Source organism: Eleutherodactylus coqui, chromosome 12 (genome assembly GCF_035609145.1).
Source record: "Eleutherodactylus coqui strain aEleCoq1 chromosome 12, aEleCoq1.hap1, whole genome shotgun sequence".
Taxonomy (NCBI): domain Eukaryota; kingdom Metazoa; phylum Chordata; class Amphibia; order Anura; family Eleutherodactylidae; genus Eleutherodactylus; species Eleutherodactylus coqui.
In genome coordinates, this window is record NC_089848.1 from 11,096,384 (window position 1) to 11,124,118 (window position 27,735).

The 27,735-nt window shown below is 44.2% G+C and overlaps 2 protein-coding genes across 2 annotated transcripts in view; one reads left to right on the top strand and one right to left on the bottom strand.

The window, feature by feature from the left end:
* The window catches only part of LOC136586623 (WW domain binding protein VOPP1), a 165,042-nt gene extending 154,698 nt beyond the window's left edge, over nucleotides 1-10,344 (top strand). The window contains exons 4-5 of the mRNA XM_066584767.1: nucleotides 1,956-2,092; nucleotides 9,749-10,344. Coding sequence (XP_066440864.1) covers nucleotides 1,956-2,092; nucleotides 9,749-9,921 — 310 coding nt within the window. The 3' untranslated portion in view covers nucleotides 9,922-10,344. The remainder of the gene's footprint in view (nucleotides 1-1,955; nucleotides 2,093-9,748) is intronic.
* A 12,668-nt stretch (nucleotides 10,345-23,012) lies between these two features.
* LOC136587058 (lanC-like protein 2) overlaps nucleotides 23,013-27,735 on the bottom strand; it is a 54,429-nt gene continuing 49,706 nt past the window's right edge. Inside the window, exon 9 of the mRNA XM_066585491.1 lies at nucleotides 23,013-23,992. Coding sequence (XP_066441588.1) covers nucleotides 23,916-23,992 — 77 coding nt within the window. The 3' untranslated portion in view covers nucleotides 23,013-23,915. The remainder of the gene's footprint in view (nucleotides 23,993-27,735) is intronic.

Sequence of the window (27,735 nt, forward strand, 5' to 3'; positions counted from 1 at the left end):
GAATGAATAGGGGCTCACCTCACCAGCAGTGCCTCCGGTATAGGGGTAAAACACAATATCTGTTTCCCTGCGGGAGCTCCGTCCTCAGGTAGCCGTTGGCAATCGGCTAAACTTCATGAGAGGAACCATGGATATGGAGGAGGGCTTCAACCATTAAAAGGATAACTTTATTGCTTAAAACACCTACATCTGACAGGTAAACGCTGAACGTGTTTCGGCCAGACAGTGGCCTTTGTCAACAGCTTTTATAGCGGCTGTTCTCAGTACTGCAGTGCTGTCCAAGCACTTCAGTGGGACAACGCTGCGGTACTCAAAACAGCTGCTATAAAAAGTACGGCATTCTCAGTTCGGACAAGATCACAAACTGATGTGAGCACTGAATTAGCTCCAGAGCTTGGATGAGTTCCATGGCCTCTTCAAACAGCTGATTGACAGTGGTGTCGAGAGTTGAAGCACACTAATCAGATATTGATAGCCTATCCATAGGATAGCCCATTACATTTTAAAACCAAGACCTTTAAAGTGATCCTCCATTCAAAAGCTGAAGGTAGAGAAGAAGATCCCAATTTAGCTGCAAAGGTTAATTTACATATTCCCTATTGATCCAGGTATCCCACTGGGCCTTCTTGCATGGCCTTCTGCCAGTTGACAATTCATTGCACTCACGTAAATCCATCATATATATATTACTATAATAACTATATCTAGAACATAACTCCATGAATGGCGGAGAAAGACAATATTTGGGAATGTCTTGGCAGATGACCTCTTCTGGGATCCACACTGGATTTTGGTTAAAGATGGACTATTTAAGTCTCAAATCCAGTAGCTAACCTCTGTCCCTAGGCTAGGCCTATGTGAATTCTATTGTGACCCTTTTTCAAAGCATTACTTTACAGACATCTGAATATGACTGAGATGTCATGTGGGATCACATTAAGAGGTACCTATAGCTGCAATTTCTTGAAGTAACTTGGTCAGTATCAAATAAGGAGAATTCCTAAGGTCTCTATTAGAGTTGTGTTTTGTTTGTTTAGCATGTACAATGGGACAATTCCTCATTAAGGCCCATTTAGACACAACGATTATCACTCAAAAGCCGTTTTTTGAGTGATAATCGTTGTGTGTAACTGCACTGACATCGTGCAGCTTTCGTTCAGCCGTCGCTCATCGTTGTCTTTCAGCGTGCTGAAAGACGACGATGAGCCTTATCAGGGATTCACAGCGGGATACAGCTGATAGTATTGTTTCAGATGTATCCCGCTCCCCGCTCCCTGATAACAGGCTAGGTATGAGGAACAGAGCGGTCCAGCTCTGTTCTCCATACCTGGAACGGAGCGCTTGGCTGTATAACAGCCGGGCGCTCAGTGCAGAAAACATCTAAATGCAGAAGGCAAGTGGGGACACCCTGCTTGTCTTCTGCATCCTCTGCTGGGAGCGCTCGGCTGTATAACAGCTGGGCCCTCCCAGTGGGGAACAGCTGTATGCAGAAGACAAGTGTGGACAACCCGCTTGTCTTCTGCATTCTCCGCTCCCGGCGCTCAGCTGTAGAACAGCTAGGCGCTCGGAGCGGGGGAACAGCTGTATACAGAAAACAAGTGAGGACACCCCGCTTGTCTTCTGCATCCTCCGCTGGCAACGCAAGGTGATCGCTCATCTTTAGCGATCATCTTGTGCTGTAAATGACGTAAGATGTAAGTCACTTGAGCGTCATCTTTTGATGGCCTAGTGGAATCTGTCACTCATGGGTTATGTTATCTATTTAATGGACATATATTGAAAAACCTCAGAATGTATCAATCAGTTGGATCCCATCTACGCGTATACATCATGGTCTCCATTTAATGTATATGTCTGGAGCTTTTCGTGGCGCAGTTGCTAAACACACTTAAGCAAAAAAAGTCGAAATCTGAGCAGCCCCTAACACAATAACATATTCTGATCTCCTTCTCTAGGTTTCTGCTGATGATGGGAGTTCTATTTTGTTGCGGAGCAGGATTCTTTATTAGAAGGAGAATGTATCCACCATTGCTTGTTGAAGAACCAACATTTAATGTATCTTATACAAGGCAAACACCGGGGCCTCCACCAGGTCTGATCAACATTTCACATCATTTTAGAAGTCATTGTAAGAAAATTATACCGATCGGGTCATGGGTATCAATGGGATTACACACGCTTTAGTTGAAAATATATCTATCAGGTCTTTGCTACTTTTTCTGAAATCTACAAAATGTTGGTATTTCTCAGATAAAGGAGTGTGGTTTCCAATGTTCACCATGTGTGACTGATTTACAAAGGTTTTCTGCCACTATTCCAACTATAAAGGTAGAGGTAAACGTTGTCAGGTAGGGCCTGGCTTACTTCAGTAGGTGAACCAGCCTCCAAAATAAGATGCACACTACAGTCCGGTTACATTCTGGCCAGTATTAGTAAATGTGCCCCAATGTGTTAGGCAAAGCCAAGTATCTGACGACCCGCACTCACATACTAACATGTTGAAAGCTGAACATGAATAATGAAAATGAATCAAATATTAATATTGAGCGTTGGAGCCTTACCACTGCCGTGAACTGAAGGTCCTACTGTTAATACTTTGGAGGTAAATGTACAATATAAAATGCTCTTAAAGGGGTTGTTCATGCTTTAGTAAATGACATTTAACAGACAGAAATCATACAGTTAAAAAAATACTAATGTATATTGTGTTACAAATCTGCAGTTTCTTCCCTTTGGGTCGACTTCAATTTTGAAAACATTTTTTTAACCAGCTTACCATGCATTAAAATAACAAAGTAAGCCATACTTGCCTCTCTTCAGCGCAGAGCCTTCTGCAGTGATTCCAATCTCTGCTGACAGTGGAAGTCAGGTGACTGCTGCAGCCAATCAGAGTCTGTAGCGTTTCTGTGTGTTCTCCTGGCATCAGTGCTCACATCCTCAGCGCCATGATGCCAGGTGTTCGGAATGGGGGGGAAGCAAAGAGAAGCAAGTATGGTTAATTTTGTTATTTCCGTGCATGGCCAGATGGTTACATTTTTTTCGACAATCCCTTTAAGGGTACATAAACAATGTGGTTGTCTGGTATCTAAGACAGATGTGCATGAATATGGAGGGCAGTCTGTGGATAGCTTTATTCTATAAGTCTTTTGACTCCCTGCTAGGGCTGACAGATTAGTGTACACAGTCATCAGGCTGGTACCATGTAATAACATCCACATTGTATATCGTATTGCATTATTCATATAACACATGAGGTCCTGATTTCTTCTATATTTTTATACTTTTTGAAAACACAAAATGCAGTTTTATATGATCATTTCATTTATTAAAGGAAAATGTTATCCAACACTTCTATTACTCTTGTGACCTATATTAATACCAGGTTGAACTGAGCTTTTCTGATAGCTGGGATCAGTCCCTCAGTACTGGGGAAGGAATTTTGCTGCCTCCTTCTTTGTAGAATTGCCTCGATCCAAGGCATTCGCATTTATGGTTTTTTGGTAAAGTAGGATTCATGGCTCTGTCAATTAGAACAAGTTGTTGCGGCCAGGGCCATAGTTGGGGGAGGGGTCACAACTGGGGCATCTGTCCTGGGTGATGAGTCCTGGGGGTCTGCATCGACAGACCAATTACCTTGCCTTAGACCAGACCTGGGCAAAGCACGGCCCGCGGGCCACATCCGGCCCGCTGAATAGCTCGGACCGGCCCGCAAAGAGTGTCATGTCCACGGGGTAAATCGGCCCCGCTACGGATTCTACATGTAGAATCTGCAGCGGGTCCCTCCTGCCCCGCGGACGTGAGCGCTGAAAATAACAATAAAAAGGAATTTACCTATCCGTAGCGGGCGGCGAAGCTCTGCTCTTCCTCACGGCCGGATCTTCTTTTTCGGCCGGCGGATGAATTCCTTACGCCGGCGGCACGTCGCCGGCACGTCGTCGACGTGCCGCGCGCATGCGCCGGGCACATCCGCCGAGCCGAAGCAAGGGAGATGCGGCCGTGAGGAAGAGAAGAGCTTCGCGGCCCGCTGCGGGTGAGTAAATCCTTGAAATTCCTATTTTAGGTCTCCCGCGGATCCGGACGGCTTCCATAGGCTTCAATAGAAGCCCGCGGGAGCCGACCCCGCGGGAGACCCGCACGAAAATGGAGCATGGTCCAGATTTTTTCATGCTCCATTTTTTTTAAAATCCCTTTTATTGACGATCCGCGGGTATTTATCTACCCGCGGGTGGTCAATGCATCCCTATGGGGTGCGGATTTTAAATCTCATTTTGCCCATGGACATGAGCCCTAAGTGATGCCACTGTAACTTCTGAGTGGAGATGGGAGTGCTCCTTATCGCTCCCCTCTCCATTGGCAGACACGGGGGCCGCGCCATAAAACGGGGTGAAACACCGGGTGTTCACCGCGCCGTATTACAGCGCCATTCATTTTCAATGGCGGCCGTATTCTGGCCGCAAATCGGGCGGCTGGAATACAGCCCCATTAAGGCAATGTGCATGGAGCCTTCGTATGTTGGTCTGGCCCTCTAAAACCATTCCAATTTCTCATGTGGCCCCATGGGAAAATTAATTGCCCACCCCTGCCTTAGACATTTAGATAGAGGGCTAAGGCAGCAAATCGGACCTTTTATCCAGGTGAAAGATACTCAAGCTATGACTCTGAAACAGCCAAGCATCTCTGAACCATCACTTTACTGTTACTACCACCACCACGTTTCCCTGTTGATATGATGTTCTTTTTATGGAATGCTGTTTCAGCTTTACGCCAGATAAATCATGGCCTTGGTCATCCAAGAATTTATAGTTTCAACTCAAGGCGGTTCACAAAGCTTAACCTCAGGAAGCTTCAGAGTCATCGTGTTCTCCTCTTAGGTCTACTCTTGGTTAGACTTTGTCTCTACATTGGATATCATGCTGTTGGTCTCTTTCTAAAGGTTGGATCATGAACACTGACCTTACTAAAGGCCCAGAATTTCTTAGATGTTTGTCTGGGTTCTTAAGCACTTGAGTTGTGCAAATTGTATCAGGCTCACCACTTCTGAAAAAAATGAATTCCATTCCATGTTTTCTCCAAGCTCTCAATGGAGTTTCAAGGCCTTAGAAATAGTTTTGTAAACTTTTCTAGAGGATTATATTTTAAACTTTTAGGGTGACACTGTGTTGTAATATGTTTGGCCATTTAGAAAGTACTAGTGAAGCACATGGTATTTATCTACTTCATCTATGCTATCCAAAAACCCCGACACAAAACTTCAGCAAGGTGCTAGGGGAAAAAAAGTTCAGTTTTGCCTCATGGTGTGTGGCACACTACCACTACCTATGTGGGCACCTTCAACCGGTACTGGTGTATTTTGTCTCCACCGGTTGTATGAGTGGAGATATGGGTTGGCCGCTGTTAGTCACAGGGAACTCCCAAGCCACAGCCCCCTCAGCTGCCATGGTTGACACATGGTAGATTATGTGTAAGTGCGCTGTATGGATTGCCGGTATGACTGGATCCTTCAATTACTGGGCACTGCAGTGGTATTGACAAGTGCGGCCGTTACACTATCGGCGGCATGACGGAACTTCAGTGAACCCGGATGTGGCATTTTGCTGCAGGGCAGGACAGCAGACCTCTACAGCCCCACAGCCGAGCATTTGTGGAGATGTCCACCCACTGCACACACAGGATCACAGGATGTCTGTTCCTTGCGGCCGGTAACACCCTTGATTCTCTGGTCTCAGTGCGCCACCGGTGAGAAGGTGGGGTGAGCGGTGGAGAGATTGAGGTTTGACAGCGGTGGCATGCAGGGTGGCAGTGGGGAGGAGAGTTGCGCCGGGGGTACATGGACAGACACAGCGCAGTTTGCCAGCACCGGCATTGACTGTGACAGCAGGGAGGAGAGTGACAGTGGCCCTGGCTGCAACGGGCGCAGGGAAAAAGGGAGCAGAGGTATGAGCGCGGCTGGAGGACACCAACGCAGATGCGACTCCGCCGGGGACATTTGTCAGCTGCCACGGCCATGTGGATATGAGCGCGGCACTGGGGGGGACACAGGGAGTCCATCGGGGACATGTGTAAGCTGACAGGCCCATTTCAGGAGAATTCGGGAGATGAGGAGGGCATATCCTGGAAGTTCCCTCTCATTAACACCGACCAACCTGCCTGGCCTGGGAGTTCCCTGTCACTGACAGCAGCCAACCAATGTCTCCACCCATACATCTGGTGGAGACATAATGCACCAGTACCCTTCAACCCACTTCACATTGCTGAAGAAGTTCTATTTAAGAGATATTTACATTCAGTAGTGTGTTACTAATTAAACCTACATGTGTCTAGTCTATATAATTTTTAATTAATTTGGTTACATACTTGACTGACTTACTGAGGACACAATTACACGCACGATTTAGATATAATTGCTGGGCTGCCCCTGGACTTAAGTTTAGCCCAGCGATTAGCTCTAAATTGCGATCGTTAGCCGTAGCCACCAACGCTCAGGGAATAGTTCACTAAAGCGACAGTTCATTTTTCATACCTTTAGGGTGCGTTCACACGCGCACATAAACGGCGCGTTTTTGCGCCCAATCGTATATACGTGACCATCTGAGGCGTTGGTTTCGAATGCATTCGTTCGCACAGGCGATTTTACAGCGCGTAAAAACGGCAACCCGAAAAAAAAATGGAACATACGCGACCGAAATACGTGCCAACGCATATTCGATGGCCGAAAAGATAGTTTGCAAAGTAGGAACAAACAATAATACGCTTTCTAGCTCTGGTCATGATCGCCGAAAAACGTTCTTTCCGGCGATTATACGCTGCGCACGTGCGAACGTAAATACGCCTACGCTCGTGTGAACGCACTCTTAGAGCTGATATTGCAGAATTTGTTTCTTTAATGAAGGGAATGAGATTCAAAAACACAATCATAGGAGCACAATATACGGTTTTGTTTAATGACACACCAATCTTAACCTTAACCCCTTATTGACCAACCTTTTTGTGTTCTAATCACTAGGTAATTTTTTTTTTTTCCTAGTCTGATTTCAGGAACTATAACATTATTATTCTTTCATCAACATAGTCGTATGAGGGCTTTTTTATTTTTTTTTGCATGACAAGTTTTTTAATGGAATCACTTTGGGATACGTATAATATACAGTTTAACTTTTATTAATTTAACTACTAGAGATGAGCGACCACGCTCGTTTAAGGCTGCTTCTCGATCGAGTAGCAGTCTTATCAAGTAACTGTGTACTCGCCCGAGCAGCATGCGGGGGGCGGCGGAGGGGGAGTTATAGATCTCTCCCCCTCGGGCGAGTACACAGCTACTCGATCGAGTAGCAGCCTTAAACGAGCGTGCTCGCTCATCTCTAGTTACTTCTTTTCAACCATATAAAAGACTACCATATATACTCGAGTATAAGCCTAGTTTTCAGCACATTTTTTTATGCTGAAAAAGCCCCCTTCGGCTTAGAGTGAGGTAGAAAAAAAGAAAAAACAAAAAAACTCGCAATACTCACCTTCCAGCTGGTGTCTGTGTCCCCAGCGCAATGGTCTACCTGGCGGTGTCGCAAGCTGATTGAGAATTCTACCTGCTCAGCTTTGAATTCCCCCGCCGTCAGCGCTGTGTACGTAAGCACTGTGATTGGATCGAGCGCCAGGCAATCACAGCCAGCGCTTGAGGATTCACAGCCATTCAGTGGATGACATCACTGAATGGCTGTGATTGGTTTATCAAGCGCCGGCTGTGATTGGCTGGCGCTCGATCCAATCACAGCACTTACTTACTTGCTGACGGCGGGGGAATTCAAAGCTGAGCCAGAGAGATGACAGCGGGGAGAATTCTCAAGCAGCTTGCTGCACCGTCGGAGAGCCCATCACGCCAGGGACACAGACGCCGGCTGGGAGGTGAGTATTGCATTTTTTCTTTACCTAGTATATACTTGAGTATAGCTCGGCTTATACTCGAGTCAATAAGCTTTACCAGTTTTTTGTGGAAAAACTTATTGACTCGGCTTATACTCGGGTCGGCTAATACTCGAGTATATACGGTATTTTGTTTGCATCGCCGCGTTCTGAGGCTCAAAATATTTTTTTATTTTTCCCTCAATGGAGCTATGTGTGGTCTCATTTTTGTACTTTCCAGTTGTACCATTTTTGGGGTAAATGCAACTTTTTGATCACTTTTTATCATGGCTTTTTGGGCATGCAGGTGAACAAAAAACAATAATTTAGAATTTTTGTGTTTCTTTGCTGCACCCACTATGTGATATAAATAATATGTTAACTTTACTTTTCAATATGATTATACTTATCCTAAATTGATATATATATATATTTTAATTTTCTTTTACTGCTTTTGCACAACAAAACCCCTTTTTTGTAGTACAAAAAAAATTGTATTTGCATTGTTGCATTCAACAACATATAACTTTTTTTTTCACCAGATGAATTGTGTAACGTCTTGTTTATTTTAATACGACTTGTAGTTTCCATCACTACCATTTTGGAGTACATGCACCTTTTTGATCACTCTTCATCGTGTTTTTTTTTTTTTTTTCTGAAGGCACTAAATGAAAAGTAACAATTCTGGCATTGTTTTTAAAATTCCTTTTCACACCATGTGGGATAACCGACATAATATTCTTATAGTATGGGACATTACAAACGCCGTGATGCCTAATATTTAAAAAAAATATTTTTTCCTGAAAAAAAGGGGTTTGTAAAAAATAATTAATTTCCTTTACTTTAAAAAAAAACAACTTTATTTAACTTTTTTAACGCACTTTTTTAACCCCTCAAGGGGCCTTGTACTACTATGCACGACATAAGCTGTGCAATGTAGTATATTTTTGACATACACGGTCTAGTAGGCTGGATTGCATGGCAGATTCATAGCCTTCATCAGGACTCTGGTTGCCAAGGCAACCCATCAGTACCTTGTGCTCGCATCATAGGGTGGTGATGGGTGTCAGGAGAGGAGTGCCCTTCTCAGTTATCCTCTTATATGCCACAATCGCTATTGATTGTGTCGTGTAAAGCATTACACGTCACTTCGGGACATTAGAGCAAGAGCCCAGTTGTCCGTAGACAGTTGAACCATGGCCCTTCCCGACACAGGATTCTGTGCCAGCCCCAGACTAGGCCACTATATTTTTATGGTGGCCTAGCCTAAGGCTCCTTCGTGACCACTGTAAAAACATGTACAGCTGGTCATTAAAGGGTTAAAATATCTAAGTTAACCCCTTGTCTCTTCTAGTCTGTAGATATAGGTCCTAAATGCTTATGCCATGTGCAGCCAGGGCATATATCTATGTCCGTAGTTTAATAGCAGATCACACAACACAGCCCTCTGTCACTCAAGTGGTCAGGTTGACATATATATTATATAATATTTATATATTAAGACTATTTATTTCTAATTTCTATAATAATTATCTATCATACAGTTCCATCCCGTTCCTATAACTGCATACAATGTGTATAGCGCATGTTTCTAACACTACACAGGATAGCTTTCCGACATCTGAGCTCTGTCCTGCACAGTGTAATATACATATGCAGACCTGCCTCCAACATCGAAGAGCTGTCCTGCATAGCGTTGGAAACATGTCGGACCTCACCTGACATTGAGATTTCCCTGCATAGCTCCAATGTCAGATGAGGTCCGGCACTGTATTGGAAACGGTTAATGGTCTCTATCGACTGCATTTCAAATAATGTGGGGTGGTCATCTGATCGGTTTCATTTTATATTTCAGGACCTCAGCAGCCCGGAATGCCATATTATTCTGATCCAGGGGGAAATCCAGCCACACCTTCATTCCACATGCAGCCAAACTCCCCTCAAGGAAATCCAGCTTTCCCCCCTCCTCCGTCCTACTACAACACACCTCCTCCACCCTATGAGCAAGTGGTGAAATCTTGCAAATGAAGCAGTTTTGCACTTGGCGGTTTTTTCTTATATCTGACTTTTTACAACTTCACCATGAGGAGGACTCTCCCTTGCAATGACGATTAATCTCTTGGTATGAATCATGGAGGACCGGTTCCGGTCAGACAGGGAACAGCTGTTGGTGGAACAGGATTGCAGTCATGACAGTTTTTCAGAGTTAGCGTTTATGTTACCTTCAGCACTAGCATGGGGTTAAATGGGTAAATGCACTCCTCCATTGCTGGAAAGGCAGTTTTTCCATTTAATTTATTTTTTTTTCATATTCCTAGTACTGTATGTAGCTCTTTCATTGTATCTATGCTGGTGGTGTAAAGTACATATCGTTGCCTAGTTTGCCTTTATTCTTGAGAGTGCTAGCAGGATATGCAGTATCTACAATAAAAGGCATGCTCTTCATGGAAACTATGTTGGATAACTTGTCTTTTTATCAAAATGTTAGAAAAAATATTTTAAAAAAAAGGAAATGGTCAATGAATGATGGCACACGTGGGGGGTAAGTTCTGAAATTGGACCTTTCACACGGGACGGAATAGGCCGCACAACGTGCTACAAGCTGCAGTAAAATCCGCAGTTAGAGCTGCAGATTTTGGGGTGGGATTCCGCAGCTGTGGGTTTTGCTGCGTCTTGTGACGTAACTCTGTACCGTGTGAAAAGTCCCTTAGTAACCGAGAACTTCTACAAAAATTATGCTTTTAGCTCTGTTGATCGTATTTATTTCACTGGGCTATTCCTTCAGTGTAAGGTCACAGATAGTCCCGCTAACTACACCATCACACAATTGTTACAAGAAAACATGGCATCTGTAAAACCTTTGTTAATATCGGCGTGGTCTTGCATCAAAAAATGTGTAGAAACAAATTCAAATCCTCGCCACTTTGTTTACCCTGAAGGTATATCCCAATATAATAAGGGACGGGTCAGGCACCAGCATCTAAGTGTAGCTTTAGTCTAAGGCTATGTTCACATGGGGTGGATTTACTGTTTGGACTCTCTGCATGTACAGTAGCGGCAAAGTGGATGAGATTTTCAAAATTTCATCATCCCACTCAAAAAATAACCTCAGAATCCATGCGGAAATCAACCTGGTTTTGGATCTGCAGCATGTCAATTAGGGCACTACATTTGCGGTGCGGATTCTACCTCTTCAAATGAGGGGGTGATTTCAGCTCCAAATTCTGGGTCAATATTTGACAAGGAATTTGCCCTGTGGATTTGCTGCAGAATGTCCGTTGTGGACCCTCCACAGCAACCTCTGCCCTGTGTGAACATAGCCTTAAGGTATTAAGATGCCAATCAGACCCATTGCCCATGCACAGCAGTATACTATTATGTGCTTAAAAGTGTACTTAATTTCTTTTTTAGAAAAGTAGGTCAAAATTATGTGTCAATTCATTTCATACTATATCTTTATAGGGGGTTGAAGTTAAATTTTTTAAGAGGCGCTCCAAATTCTCTTCTCTCCTTCAAAATGCCAGTCAAGTGCTAACATTCTTGCCACCCCTAGTAGAACATACAGAAAATCAGTTCTTTCTGTTCCCCTCAAACTCAATAATCTGTCTTCAGTAGGCACCCCCTAGTGGTGCCTGCAGGCAGCCGCAAGTTATTACATTACAGCAAAGCACTCTGGTAATTTTTTTTTTCACATACAATGCTGGAATATTGCTGGTGAGCTAGTATTATCATTTTGTTTAACTTCAGCCATACATTTTGACCCCTTTCCTTATGGACAGCTGTCATGCAATCATGTCATATCTGTCCACCAGTCCGAAGCATGCGCTCCTGTGTACACAGGATGCTGTTCTTCCCTGTGTAACTTCCTTTGAACTACAGGGTTATATCAACATCCATAAAATCCCTACTGACAGCTCTTAGATGCCTTCACATATAGAAAGCAGAGAGTGCACCCGCAGCACTACGTGAAAACCCACTCCGGGTCGCATATTAGCCTATTACTCCCCACTTCTACACGAGCCAATCTAAACAACCAATCACCGTGAACCAGCCAATCCAAATAACCGATCACTGTGAATGAGTAAATCCAAACAACCAATGGGGAGTAATATAGATATATGCCTCCGGGTCGGGCAGATGAAAATGCAGAGCCAAGCAGGAGGGTCAAAACCAAGCCCTCAAATTCTAATATAGATGAAGCAGTAGACAGTTGGCAGCATAAGTAGGTGCAGATCAGCTGTTAGCCTTTTTTTAATTCTCCCATAACGTCTAAAATGACAGCTACATTTCAACCTCCACGGTCTTTTTCAAGCCTAACCCTTAAGAGATGACAGGGAGAAACCAATCACAAGCAGGATACAAGTGATGCAGCTGCAGCCTGTCTCCCCTAGGAATACACTGGGGAACATAAGTACTATTTCAGTGATCTGTTACTTGCTACCCCAAAGCTGGCCATAAATAGATTAATATATAAGGTGTTTGGGGGTCTCCCCACTCTCTTCATGATCTTTTTGTTGGCAGTTTAATCTGCCCTCCCCTTTCAGAACACACCCATGCTCAGCTAGTTTGTTTGGAGTGTGGTGGTGGTGGTGGTGGTGGGGGGGGGGGGGGGGTAGGGGGGGGTTGAGGAATCGGGAGAGATATCTGGCCTGTATGGCCGGCTTTAGCTAGGGCTCAGAGCAAAGCAAGTGCAGTGTGATGATGGGAAATGTAGGCTGCATGTCAGGAAGGAAGAAGGAACTAAGATGGCACAATCCATAAGTGGTACGTAAACTAAAACATGTATATACAAAAGCCCATTCATTATTCTTTACTAATAGCCTATAGAAAAAAATGCTGGAGTGTGTAAAGGATACGTAAATAAGTGTATTCATAGTCCCAATACACAAAAAAGATTAGGCAACCCTATGAAGTCTTAGATAGTAAAATAGAAGGATATGGAAGTATTTTTTTTTACTTCCATGCTTTAAATCAATAAGATGAATGTTGTTTTTAAAGGCCCATTTACACGGAGCAAAGATTGCTCAAAAATCGCTAAAAAGCGATCGTTTGGGCGATCATCGTTGCATCTAAATGCGTGGCCATCGTGGACGTTTCATGGACTGCTAACTGATCGTTAGGTTCAGGCCAAACTAAAAATCGTTCGGCGGTCTTATCAGCAGTTCTCCACGGGTAGTGCTGATAGCAAAGTTTCCCGTCAGAGAAGAAAGGAGCTGAATGCAGATAAGAGCCCTCGGGCTATTAACTGCTTTCAGCTAAGGCTTCATTTGCACGCTAATAAGCTCTTAAGTAGCTGAGTAGCTACTTAATAGTTTATGCAAAATGATCGCTCAAAGCTGTCACTCAAACTGTCATTTGAGCTATCTTTGAGCGATCATCGCTCCGTGTAAGTGGGCCTTTACTTCTAGCATCTATAATGCTATAGCATGTAACTAGAGCTCTGTAAACAGACAACCAGAACATCACACTGTATTGGACGAATTTAGATAATAGCTAGAGATGAGCGAGCGTACTCGGAAAAGCACTACTCGCTCGAGTAATTTGCTTTATCCGAGTATCGCTGTGCTCGTCCCTGAAGATTCGGGTGCCGGCACAGAGCGGGGAGCTGCAGAGGAGAGCGGGGAGGAACGGAGGGGAGATCTTTCGCTCCCTCTCTCCCGCCCGCTCTCCGCTGCTCCCCGCTGCGACTCACCTGTCAGCCGCAGCGGCACCCGAATCTTCAGACCCGAGCACAGCGATACTCGGATATAGCAAATTACTCGAGCGAGTACCGCTTATCCGAGTACGCTCGCTCATCTCTAATAATAGCCCATAAAAGAGGGAAATAAGTACTCAAATATGACACCAGAATAACAGCAACTGTAAACATGAGAAGTGAAGAGCAAAAAATGTAGTGAAGATGTGATGCAAAAAGTTATGCTATACAGTATAATGAAGCTTCAATTAAAAAATACAATCGAGACAAAAGCATACGAGTACCGCCACACAAATATGGCTAATGCAGCTGGAAGTGCAATAAATCTTCAGTTATTGCAGTGGTTTGTCCAGGATTAGACAAAAGGGCCGGCTGGGTTTGCAGAAGCAGCGCCACGTTCCGTCCATGGGATGTGTCTTCTATTGTAGTTCAGCTCCATTTACTGGAATGGGAATGAGATGCAATACCATACAAGGCCCACTTACCATCCACCCTACCAACCATCATGAGTGCATTCACATTGTATACATCTACTGTATATACAATAGCCTCCAGATATTCGGAAACACCCCATGTTTTAAACAGCAAATCGCTAGTCAAACATATCTGAGAGGTTCTCCACCAAGAATGGAAATGTAGCCCACTCGAAAAATCTGTGTTTTTCCACCCCATGCCGACAGCATGCAAGACTGTCATACAGGCAAAGGGTGAATATTCAAGGAGCCCAAGTTTTTTCCCCCAGATTCCAAGAAGCAGTTGGAAGATTGAGCATTTTTTTTTTAGCCACTTATCACCCAAGCCAGTTTCGGCCTGTGACCATGCCCAGTTTTTCAAATCTGTCGTTTTACTTTACGTGGTAATAATTTTGGAATGCTATCACTAAGTGATTCGGAGATTGGTTTTTCATGACACATTTTATTTTATACCCATTGTCAATTTTGGTATATTTTGTATATAAAAGAAAACAAAAAAAAAACCTATAGAAACATTAGAAATATTGGCATTTTTGCCAAATTTAAAAATTTTCTGCTTGTAATACATATAGTCACCACACAAAACAGTTAAATAATATTTGCTGTATGTCCACGTTTTGTCAGCAGCCTTTTACAACTTTCCTGTTTGTATGTTTTCCAGATGTTCCGCGGCTTAAAAAGTTCAGCAGTAATTTTTTCAAATTTGGAAGAACATTTCCAAACTTTGTTTCTTCAGGGACCAGTTGAGTTTATAAATGGGTTTGATGGGTCTGTCTATTTAAACCCCCTACATATCAACCCATTATAAAAAACGTCAGCCCTTAAAGCATTCAAAACCACATTTAGGAAGGTTATTTATTAACCCTTTTGGTGTTTCACAAGAAGTATCGAAGTATAGGTGAAATTTAAACCAAGTCCTTTTCTTTAAGATTTTCAATTTTAAACAATTTTTTCTGTATCGGAGGCGGAGTTACCAGAGAAACAACTCTCAGTACTTATTACCCTGAATCTGTAGTTTTAGACATATCCCACATGTGGCCCTTGTGTGCAGCATGACTTAAACACAGACCTCGAAAATGAAGGAGGGCCTTGTGGATTTTGGAGTCTCCCTCTTATTGGGACATTTTCCAGGCACCACATTTCAGGTATGATCACACGGCGGAAGTTGAGACAAATTTTTTTGCCTGGCTTCCTCCTCTGCAGCAGAAATCAGTGGCTGAGGTACATATATATGTCGCAGATTTGCGCATGCATTTAGTCCTATGAATGCACAAAATCCATGGGCAGAATTTCTGATGCAATTTTCGAACTGCGCAGAATTCTGTAAGAAATTCTGCATACAGATTTTGCACATTAACCGGGTTAAATCCATGAGCGAATCCATGGCAGAAATATGCAGCTCAGCTTCCTCCTGCAATTTTAGATGTGGAACCCATGCAAAAAAAAAATCTCCAGCAGATTCCGCGGTGGGAACATACCCTTACTGTGTGTGTAATGACTGCACATAACTTTCTACCTCCCTGACAGGCTGTGAGGCGGGCGACAGGGTGTACATTGTTATAAAAAGTTTTTTTTATTTACAATTAACCTTTACTGTGACTTGTTGTCACTGCCATCACATGCCCCAAGCCTACACTGATGAGTGTCTGTGGGTCTCTAGGCAAAGCTGTCTGACCTCCGCTGTCCTAGAACAGCTGGATCACAGAGCTGTATGCAGGGAGGCTGGCAAATGAGCTGCCTTTCTCATTGTGATTGGCTGTCACATCAGTCACATACCCGGAAATCATGCCGATTGGTCTCCAGGTAGCTCTTTGATCTGAGCTGTCATTAAACTCTTAGATCACAGCACTCCCACACAGCAGGGGGGCGGGGCCAAGTAGGGATTCTCTACAGAGAAGGTCCCTGCAGAGATAAATAAAGAAGACTGCTTGGACATTTATAGTCTTTGGGCCATCTTGAAGTGGTTAAAGGAGATGTCCCGAGGCAGCAAGTGGGTCTATACACTTCTGTATGGCCATAATAATGCACTTTGTAATGTACATTGTGCATTAATTATGAGCCATACAGAAGTTATAAAAAGTTTTATACTTACCTGCTCCGTTGCTGGCGTCCTCGTCTCCATGGTGCCGACTAATTTTCGCCCTCCGATGGCCAAATTAGCCGCGCTTGCGCAGTCCGGGTCTTCTCCTCTTCTCTATGGGGCTCCGTGTAGCTCCGCCCCGTCACGTGCCGATTCCAGCCAATCAGGAGGCTGGAATCGGCAATGGACCGCACAGAAGCCCTGCGGTCCATGAAGACAGAGGATCCCGGCGGCCATCTTCAGCAGGTGAGTATGAAGACGCCGGACCGCCGGGATTCAGGTAAGCGCTGTGCCGGTGGTTTTTTTAACCCCTGCATCGGGGTTGTCTCGCGCCGAACGGGAGGGGGGGGGTTTAAAAAAAAAAAAAACCCGTTTCGGCGCGGGACATCTCCTTTAAGTACAAAAAACATGTACACCCCAAACATTGAGATTTTTGACCATTTCCTCCCAATTTTTAAGGGGTATTATCAAACTGCTATGGGTACTGTATTTCATACAAGTTAATTTCTAATTTGTACAGTACAAAAGCTCTAGTTTTACCAGTATTGTTTAATTGACAACACTATTACCCACAAAACACTGGCCTTTTAAAAGACTGCTTCTCTCCTTTATGGCAGAGCGCGCCCTTAGACTGGAGTAGCTTTCCAGCCATGTTGCCTAAGCAAGACTTGTTGGTGTTGTACAAAGCCGTAATAGGGCTACCATGGAAATGTATGAAGCCTGCATTGTACCTCCTGTAAATCTAATAGGTCTTAGATTTCATATGGAGGCATACCGTTTTTGTAATGCCATGCTCCACTTGACTCCGTATGTACAGAAGTGTTTTTCCCCAGAAGCATTGCATACATACACAAAATCCAGCAAAGTCTGTATGGCTCTGCAGTTTTCATTCCAGTGTGCATGAGCTCTTATAGCGGATGTGTATGGAATGGCAGCAGATAAAACAGGTTGCTCTATATGTAGAGCCCAGTAAAGCGGTTTTCCAGGCAATTCCCATTGATGGCCTATCCTCAGAATAGGTTAATTTGCTGCTCAGGATTCTGGCCAATCAACTGCTTGGGTGCCCGCTGTCAGTACAACACAGTGTACGGTGCGGAAGCAGATCACTCTGACCATCTAGTGGCCAGCACTGGTAATTACAGTCGTAACACATTAAAATCAATGAGAGCTGCACCTGCAGTTACCAGCATGGCCCACTGGGCAGAGGCCGGAGGGATCTGTTTCCATATCTGGACACTGTGTTGTGGTATTGACAGCGAGTCCCTGAACTGCTGATTGGCCAGGGTCCTGAGCGGCAGACGCAACCGATCAACTATTGATAACCTATTCTGAGGATAGATCAGCAACAGAAATTGCCCGGAAAACACATTTTATGCTAGATAGGCACAGTTATAAGAATGAATCCGTACCCAGTTTATACGTTTTCATCTGTAAATTCCCTTAAGTATTCTCTGTTTTACTACAAGTCGGAGCGTGGTTAATGTGTGAAGTGGAATGTGATCAGGGCGACACAAATACTGTATATAGTGGGGGGAACATTTCTTCTCTGCAATCAATTATGAAACACAAAAAGTTTAGAATTGCATAAAATGTATTTCTATAACTAATAAAAGACTAATAAAAGATAAAGTGATAGCTCTGCAGATTATTCTGAGTCTTCACTAGTGTTGAGCGAAAAATGAAATATTTGGATCGGGAATACTCTACCCAATTTCATAAAAATTCTAGTGAATGGGGATGGCCGAATCGTACTCCCATTGAAATCCATGGGAGTAGTGTGTGTCAGTTGCTGGCACTCTTGCCTTACAGTGCTGGGCTCAAATCTAATCAAGGATAACATTGAAAAACTCCATGCAGATGTTGTCCTTGGTCAGATGGTAACTTAGATTGCTTTGCAGTGCTGGAATTCTTTTTGTCTTCTCCAGAGAAGAATAAAAATAAATAAACAGAGAAGCATACAAACTATGCAGATGTGGCTCATAATTAGCTATGAACCCAGAACCCCAGCCCTACAAGGCAATAGTGCTAGCCACTGAGCCTCCAAGCTTCGTCCTCCTCCTGCTCCTTCGCCTACCTACATCTGGCCGTGACACTGTGCCCAATACCGCGCTCGCCAATGTGCAATTTATCTGCAGCTGTGAGGCGCTTTTATTTTGTTAAACACCCCTCTAGAGATGAACGAGCATACTTGTGAAGACGATTTACTCGAGAGAGCATCGCCTTTTTCGAGTACCTGCTGGCTCGTCCCTGAAGATTCAGGGGGGTTTCAGAGGGGATCAGGAGGGAGAGAGAGATCTCTCTCACTCTCCGCCCCCCCCTCCCGAATCTTCAGGGACGAGCCAGCAGGTACTCGTAAAAGGCGATGCTCTCTCTCGAGTAAATCGCCTTAACAAGTATGCTCGCTCATCTCTACACACATCCCTTCGCTTCTGGGGAGTTGTGATCCAACGGCTTGGCTTTCAGATGCAGTAGTGTATCAGCAAGTGTTTCCCATTGTTTTCAATGGGAAACCTCTTATCGCACGCAACGCAATGTGTTTTACAGTCCCATTGAAAATGGGTGATGTGTTATGAGGAGTGCAAAAAGTTGGAACATTCCACTATTTTTTCAGGCACAGTAATGCGGGAAAGGAATCGCTCATGTATAGGACTCCATTCAAAAGAATAGGGCTCATCTTCGTGTGACATTTGTGCATCTCGCAATGCACAAAGCTGACGCTCTTTCTTGGCCGCATCAAAGCGGCCCGCTCTGGAGAATTAGCACTGTTGCCTTGCTGGAGTTCTAGGTTCAACTCTTACCACTGGTAACATATGGATGGATGCTGTTTTTATGTCCTGTTTGTTTGTTTTTTTCCTTCTGTTGTTCTCCTCCCCTGAAGCAGTAAGCACAGTTGGGGGGGGGGGGGGGGGGTGGTGGTAGTGTTGCTCATTTTGATTGACAGGGCAATAAAATTGTCCCAATTTTCACCAAATCGAATGGTGCAAGTCTGAATTGATTTTTAGAGAAAAATCACATTGCCCATAATGCCTGCTGCAAAGGCATGCAGCCAAGCTGCCTTGCTGATCTCACCGAATGTGTCCTCCGTCACATGACCTAGCCGTATACACTCTTTGTAAAAAAAAAAAAAGATAAATAAAAAAATCAAGCACCTAGAAGAAGTTGTCATTTTGCTTCAAAACTCGGCATGCAGTTACATCTAAGGCATACATATAAATGATTAGCGTGGCTGCATGATTAGATGAACGCTCTTGCTCCTTTAGGCCCTTAATGTGATTCCACCCATAGCCTATAAAAAGGCTCTACTCCAGTGTAGTGGACTTTTTCCGACTCTGTAGAGCTTGTTGACCACTAGACGCCTCTACAACCCAATTGAAGCGATTTCGTCCAGTTAGTGAGTTGAGAAGTAGCACATTATTGGAATGCAAGAAGCTAGATGGTTGTATCGACAAACTGCCCGCCACCTGGGTTAGTTGACAGTATCAGATCATCTCTGAAAAGGCAGGGGCCATGGGATGTTCCTGGTATGCAGTGGTTAGTGTCTACCAAAAATGGTCCAAGGAAGGACAACTAGTGAACCAACAACAGGGTAATGGACACCCAGGGCTCAGCGATGCATCTGGGGAACAAAGGTTAGCCCATCCGGTCCGATCCTACAGAAGATATACTAGAGCTCAGATAACTAAAAAAAGTAAATTCTGGCTACGATGTAAAGGCGTTTGAAGAGAGCGCATTGCAGCTTTCTGCGTAGCCATAGGCCGGTCAGTGTGACAATGCTATACACCTGTCCCTCACTGAAAGCACTTATAATACATATGTGAGCATGGGGAAGTGGACCATGGAGGGGGCCTGGTCAGATGAATCATGTTCTAATTAACATATGTTGATGTGGGGGTGCGCATCACTTACCTGGGGAAGAAATATTCCCAGGACGCATCATGAGAAGGAAGCAAGCCAGCAGAGGAAGCGTGAAGCCCTGAGCAATGTTCTGGTGAGAGACCTTGGAAGCTCGCAGTCATGTAGATGCCACTTTGACTCATACAATACCACTCGCCTAAAAGGTTTGTACAGATCAAGTACAATCCCAATTGGCCTTGCACGATATGGTTCGTGGCACATTATAATCCTTTAATAAAACATGTCTGCAGACACCAACAGTAGTACTGGGTACTTTTCAGCAACTTCCAAGTAGTCTTGGTTATCCCTTCCAGCTCCAATTTGGCACCTAGTGACTTCTCTCTCGCAGGCACAGGGGCCGCATTCTAAGTGTGACTTTTTTGTGACACTTGTCTGTGGGCAGCTCTTTGTGGGTACCCTAACTCTGGGGAAACATGATGTGCTATTTTGCCAATTGTCTACGCTGAACTGTATAGGTCAGCCATTGATTTGTATTAATACAGCAAAAACAAAAATGTATCCCCCTCATATTTTGGCATATGGTGGTTCCATTATAGGGGAGAGACATTTGGAATACATTTGAGAGATTTCGGAGTGGGTATATGGAGAACGTACACATCTGTGGTGCGAATGCAGCCCAGCAGCTCCTCCCACGACACACGTGCACATTTGTTTTTAATGGCATCACTCAAAATATACTGAATAATATAAATGCATTTCAGTGTGCCGGTGCAGAAGACGTGAATGAAAACAGTCACAGGCAATTGCTATCAGCTTTTTATACTTTGACCACAGCATGAAAAGGTCACATACATAAAAAGACAGAACACGTGAACATGTAAAAGACAGTATTGCAGATAGTTAACCCCTAACATTTCAGGTACATACCAAACACCACAGATGCACACAGATCTCAAAAACAGATAACCAATCCCGACCGACTAAAGCCGTGGAGTTGGAGAATCACTTGTAAGAGCGGCGATCACTGAAATCAATTATTTCTCAGGATTACAGATTCGAGTTAAAATCTCTTCTTAGAGGCACAAGGAAGTCCGGGGACGGCTTCATTCACAGCAACTAGGGGGTTTCTTCAGACAAGTCTTAAACACCGGAAGATATTAAAATTGCTCCCCTATATTACGCATCCATACAGACTTGTCTTAAGTTTTCTGCAAACTCCGTTAAGAGTTCCAACTTCACACAATATGAATTTGACACATTATCACAATATGGGAGTGAAACCCTTGACAGGCTGCAAGTCACATTACAACCACTAGGTGGGCACATATATAAACCATACAGTGTATACAGCACCTGACGGAGAATTGCAAAATGATGTGCTCCTACCCCCCCCCCCCTCCCCCAACGCTGGCGCCGTCTTGTGTGCGCATTTTGGGATATGCAGAGCCAAGAAGAAAAGGTAAGGAAGGACGCTTGATCGGTTATGTCACTGGTAATGCAAGGACAATTAGAAGGAAAGGTTTATGTATATCCTAAGCACCACAAGCACCCATCTGTGTGGGAGGCAGACAATACCCAATCCTCACATCGCAGTCGGCCCACCTTCAAAACATTGTTGTTGTTTTTTTAAACTTGTAAAAATGCCATCAATGTAATGCGTCGCTGACAAGTGTTATGTTTGGGGGCTTCATTTTTTTCATACTTTTTAGGTGGTTTTTTTTCCTACTAAAAGAAAAACTTTAAAAAAAAACCAAAAAACACAACAAACCTACAGCCTGTTGCACTAACAAAAAATATATAGCCACCAAAAATATATAGCCACCAACCCACAAAAAAACCCAAAAAAACCAATGCACTGTTTTGAAGGGTGTTTAATCAAAATACTAACGATGACCTGTCTGTCCATGTGTGAGTGAGCAGGTTTGTGAGTGACATACATGATCACATGACAGTGACGTCATCCAAGGTCCTTGATCCCCAGTGACGGAGTTACATGCTTTGCCCAGATCACATGACCGTGACATCATCACAGGTCTTGTGTGCACATGTCTGCTGTATGGCTAGGTGTTCGTTAGTATTCCATAGCAATTGAGGCCGCACGGGGGTTGTAGTCCGCCTGTAATCTGCACAAGGATGCAGGACCTGTGATGACGTCACTGTCATGTGATCAGGGGCGGAGCATTTAAGTCATTCACTCGGGATGAGCGTCACAGTCTTGTGAGCAAGGGCGGAGCATGACAGTGACGTCATCACAGGTCCTTCATCTACAGTGCGGTGCCGCTTCTGATCCCTGCTGTATTAGGATGAACCATGTATGTAGCAGTGCTGTGTGTGTGTGTGTGGCATGTATGTAGCAGTGCTGTGTGTGTGGCATGCATGTAGCACAGCTGTGTACTATAATTTTCTAATAATTGCTAGTACTTCCCTATTAACTTGCATGTAAAAAATTGCCCGAAAAGCCTTTAGAAGGCATAACTTTCCAAATGAGTCTGCACGTGAAAGCCCCTTACATAAAACACCCAAACAAGGCCTATATAATTACCAGTGAACACTCACATGAAGACAAAGCCCTCCTTCTATACAAGCTCCGTACAAAGGGTGCATGCAGTGACATCCTCTGAGCAGTCATTGGCATACCAATCTGTAGTGGAGCAGACTGGAGTAATCCATTGCATCGTGTCTATCAGTTATTCATCTTGTGCTTAAAATCTCAAAAGTTCTGAAATTCTGTAATAAAAAGAGTTAAGAAGACTTAAAAAAAAATGTTTTTCTCCAGTCACAGTTAAAGTACACGCCGCTGGGAGTTAAAGGGCTTCTATGACATTTAGGCAGGTCAGATGTGAGAATATTAAGGGGCCTTTCACAAGGGCAGAATATTTCCGCCAGAACACACTGCAAGATGCAGAGTCATAGGATTCCACCAAAATCCACCGATTTAAGTCACTTTCATTTCCGCATCAAAATCCGCAGGTAGTCTGTGAAATTTCATGCGATATGTACCACGGCTTGCGGTGCGTTCCGTCCGTGTGAAAGATCCCTTATGGATTTTCAGTGGAGATTATTGGCCGTTCCGACCACTTACTGATGAGCTGCAGCCGCTTTCCTAAGGAGATGGGATAGATCGGTTTGTGCAATCTTCTAGACTGAAAGTTTGGTCTTAAAAAGTTGTCTCCGCATATTGTAGGCATTAAAACTCAGCATATCCCCCTCCTATTAACTTGTGTCACCAAGAAAGGCACAAGACAAAATGTGTGTCATGTACTAATCAGACTGGTCATGAGATTAAGGTGCATGGTACATCCCACCCATAATACATGCAGATAGATGGTCCTTACATACACATTTACCAAACATGCAGTTTTCACACCGTAATCTCTTTCCATCATGACCCAAGGAGATGTGGTTGGCCGTGTCCATATTCTAGACTGCAAATTCGCAGGCCATTCCTCTAGTGAATTCCATGCATTATTGGGGCCTCCGGGACGCAGGTAGGTAGGTAGGTACCCTTTTAGTACCTCCCGTTAGGCCATTCATAGAAAGTGGTGATGTTGACCCACCCAATCCCCTCTCGTCTACTGTTCGCTGCCGTGTCTGCAGTACTACAAACGTCGGATGAATAAATGGTATCAACATTGAAACTACTACTGGACTATCTCTCAAGAATGCGTCCTAAAAGAGTCAAGGAACTTGCCAACCTTCCAAGCGCTAAAAGGTATAAATGTAAGACGAACACAGCACCTCTCAGCTTCAACAAACACACAACCACATCACGGGACTAACGAGACTTGTGAGTAGCCCAATATCTGGCAGAGGAATGACTCCTCTGTAATAAGTGGAGGCACCGAATAGAACCCCTCCAAGCTCTTCATCTTCTCAAGCTGCAAACAGATATTCTTCTCCAAAGACTCCTGCCAGCCGATCAAAGTTCAAAAGCAGGAAAACGTGAAGTTTCTGGGGTCATAACATCTGACAAGAAATGAATTGTGCCGGCCATTCCTGGAGAAAGATAGAGGAGTACTGATAAGAACGCTGCATGCCAAAAACGGGAGCTCTTTATTGTATTATTTCACAAATGGAGTTTTGGTTTGTGTGTCGTACAAATGATTACACCGCTCCACATCCACACAAGATAACACGTGATCTTTATGTATTTTTGTGTGCTGAATCTAAAAATCACATCTATTTCCTCCAGTTTTGTCCGCAAAACGCTGTTTACTAATAATTCGTTAAGTAAAAACGTAACACGAGTAATATTATAATTTGTTGTTCTATCAGCATGTATGTGGGATGTCCTTCAAGAGCTCATGTTACACCGTGACTCAATTGTGTCGGCTAGAAGGATCTTCTGAAATATTTCCATACGGACAAGGAGCTTGTAGACTGCATTGACGTCAAAGGACTTATTAGGGCAACAGGATGCGATGGTTTACCTGCAGAATGGAGGCTTTTTATTGACAGTTCAAACAGAAGTCTAAGGCTGCCTGCAGACGGGCGGAAATTCCGCGGAATTTCCGCCCTTGGAAACTGCCATAGGATTGCCGTGACTAGCCACGTCTGCCTCCTAGCAGACACTAAGCTAAAGACTAATTAGCTGAGTGCCTGCAGGGGGGGATATAGCCAGGGGGGAGGAGCTAACACTTTTTTGCTTAGTGTCGCCTCCTAGGGCAGTGGCTATATCCCATGGTCTAGGCTGTGGCCCCCAATGAACGTGACGAGAAATTATAGAATGGCCAGCTAGAGAGAATTTTACGATTGGTGAAATATCAGTAATGAACCACTTGTTAATCCTCATAAAGTGTTGCTCCCCTCACTGCATATATAATTGGGACTTATGAAACAGTTCGTTAGGGCTTTGGATCGAGATGGTGAGTGCTTCGAGTCCATCTGTACCAAATTCCCTGCTCTTTCACATGAGAAGTTAAAAGTTGGCATATTTGATGGCCCGCAAAGAAGGCTTCCAATCAAAGACAGAGAATTCCTTAATACCATGAAAACCATAGAAAAGGATGCTTGCTCTGCTTTTTCTGACATGGTTATGGATTTCCTTGGCAACTTTAGGCCCAATGTCCACGGGAAAATTAGAATGATCAAATCCGTGCAGGTGTCCTGCACGCGTGATCCGTCCCCCATAGGGATGCACTGGACACCCACAGGTAATTAAATACCTGCGGATGTAATTTTTCCCTGCTGTGTATATCGCACGTGCGGGAAAACACCCGCAGCATGCTCCATTTCGTGCGGGTCTCCCTCATGGACGGCTCCTGCAGCTTCCATTGAAGCCTATGGGAGCCGTCCAGTCCCGCAGCACACCTGCAGCTGTATTTCTGCTGTGCCGCTGGAATGCGGGCCCCGAATTTCCCCGTGGACCTTAGGCCGAAAATTATAACCATATAGTTCAACATGTGTTGATTGCTTTTCAAAGACTGGGAGCAAACATGAGAGTCAAATTGCATTTCCTTCATAGTCACCTGAACTACTTCCCCTCAAATCTTGGATCTATGAGAAAGGAACAAGGGGAACGCTTTCACCAAAACATCAACCCCATAGAACACAGATATCAAGGCAGATGGAACACAAACATGATGGCCGACTACTGCTGGTCTAATCCTGGACAGAACTACTCCAGAGCATCTGACAAGAGAACATTTCTCCATAACAATTAAAACGTGCACAACTCTTGTTATGTTTCCATCTTGACTGTAAGCAGATTTTGCGCTGCAGATTTGCTGCGAAATGTCAGTTGCAGACGCTCCACAGCAAACTCTGCCCTGTGTGAACGCAGACGTAACCCCTTAAAGGGGTTGTCCCGCGGCAGCAAGTGGGGTTATACACTTCTGTATGGCCATATTAATGCACTTTGTAATGTACATTGTGCATTAATTATGAGCCATACAGAAGTTATAAGAAGTTTTTCACTTACCTGTTCCGTTGCTAGCGTCCTCGTTTCCATGGAGCCGCCTAATTTTCGGTGTCTAATGGCCAAATTAGACGCGCTTGCGCAGTCCGGGTCTTCTTCTTTTCTCAATGGGGCCGCTCGTGCTGGATGCCGGCTCCGTGTAGCTCCGCCCCGTCACGTGCCGATTCCAGCCAATCAGGAGGCTGGAATCGGCAATGGACCGCACAGAAGCCCTGCGGTCCACCGAGGGAGAAGATCCCGGCGGCCATCTTCAGCAGGTAAGTAAGAAGTCACCGGAGCACGGGGATTCAGGTAAGCACTGTCCGGTGTTCTTTTTTAACCCCTGCATCGGGGTTGTCTCGCGCCGAACGGGGGGGTGGGGGGGGGGGGGGGGGGAGGGTTGAAATAATAAAAAAAAAACCCGTTTCAGCGCGGGACAACCCCTTTAAGGGCGTGACCGATTGGGCCATAAGGACGCAATTATTTTTTGTGGATTTTCAGCTCCACTTTTCTGAAGTCATAACTTTTTTTATTTTGTATGGACCTGGTACACTGTCGTTTTTATAATATATTGTAAAGCTTTTACTCATTTCTCTTTTTTGAGAGCAGAGAGAGAAAACATCGATTCTGCCATTTTTTTTAATGTTTACAGCATAAATGACAATACATTTTTCGGTGGGTTAATACGATGACACATTTTTTTAGTGTTTTTGTTCTACAATGAAAACCCCTTTTTTAATAATTATTTTTTTTACATTGTTGTATTCAAAGTCCCATAACTTTATTTTTCCACGGAAGGAGCTCTGTGAGGGCTTTACTGATCACTTTTAGTGTGTTTCTTGGTAGGTAAAACAAACAAAATAAGAACTTGCCCTCAAGTTTTTCAGGTGTTTTTTATTTCTTTTACAGCTTTTTCTGTGCAGGATAAATAGAGTGTTTTTAAATGTATCGTACCGGTCATTACTAGAGATGAGATCCAATATGTAGGATTTTTTAACATTTATTTTTGTACAAATAAGGTAAAGTGTGCAAAAAAAGGGGCGTTTTATTTTCTTAGATTTTTTTATGTCGCAGTAGGGTGCTTGAACCATGACAGCTATAATCATGCATTACAGGACTTCTGTGCTGCAATTCCTTATTATTAGAGATGAGCGAGCACCCAAATTGCTCAGGTCCGCGCTATTCGAGTCAAGCTTTTCGTAAAATTTGAGAGCTCTACTCGAGTAACGAACCGCATTGACTACAATGGGAGACTCGAGCATTTTTGTATGTGGGACGCCGGGTGCCAAGCTTTTTTTTTTTTTTTTTTCCCTAGGTCCCTCTCTCCCCCTACCCCCCCCCCCCTCTCTCTCTCTCACTGCGTCGCTGAGGGGCCAAAACAGGCACATCACAGCGGGGAGGAGCCAAAAACTGGGGCGGGGGTCGAACTCGGCTTGATGCTCGTTCATGTAACGAGCACCATCGAGTACGCTAATACTTGAACGAGCATCAAGCTCAAAAGATGATGTTCGCTCAACTCTACTTATTATTTACCGCAGCGATCATTGGCAATGGCAGGCCGGGCCACCAGTATCTGGCCCCCTGCTCCCATGGCCACCTATCGGCGCTCGCTCCCTCTGTGAACCTTTTACATACTGTGATATATATAGAGATGGTGGCATGTAGAGGGTTAGCAGCAGACATTAATGTTCTCATTGATCTCCAGTGTTGCAGCAGGAAGCTGGCCATCGGTCACAGCCGACTCCCGCTGCGGGATGGCGCAGGAGCAGAAGTGAGCCTGCACCATTCACATAATGTAAGTTTACGTCCAGGTAAAGCACCACCCTGCCAGGACATAAACATA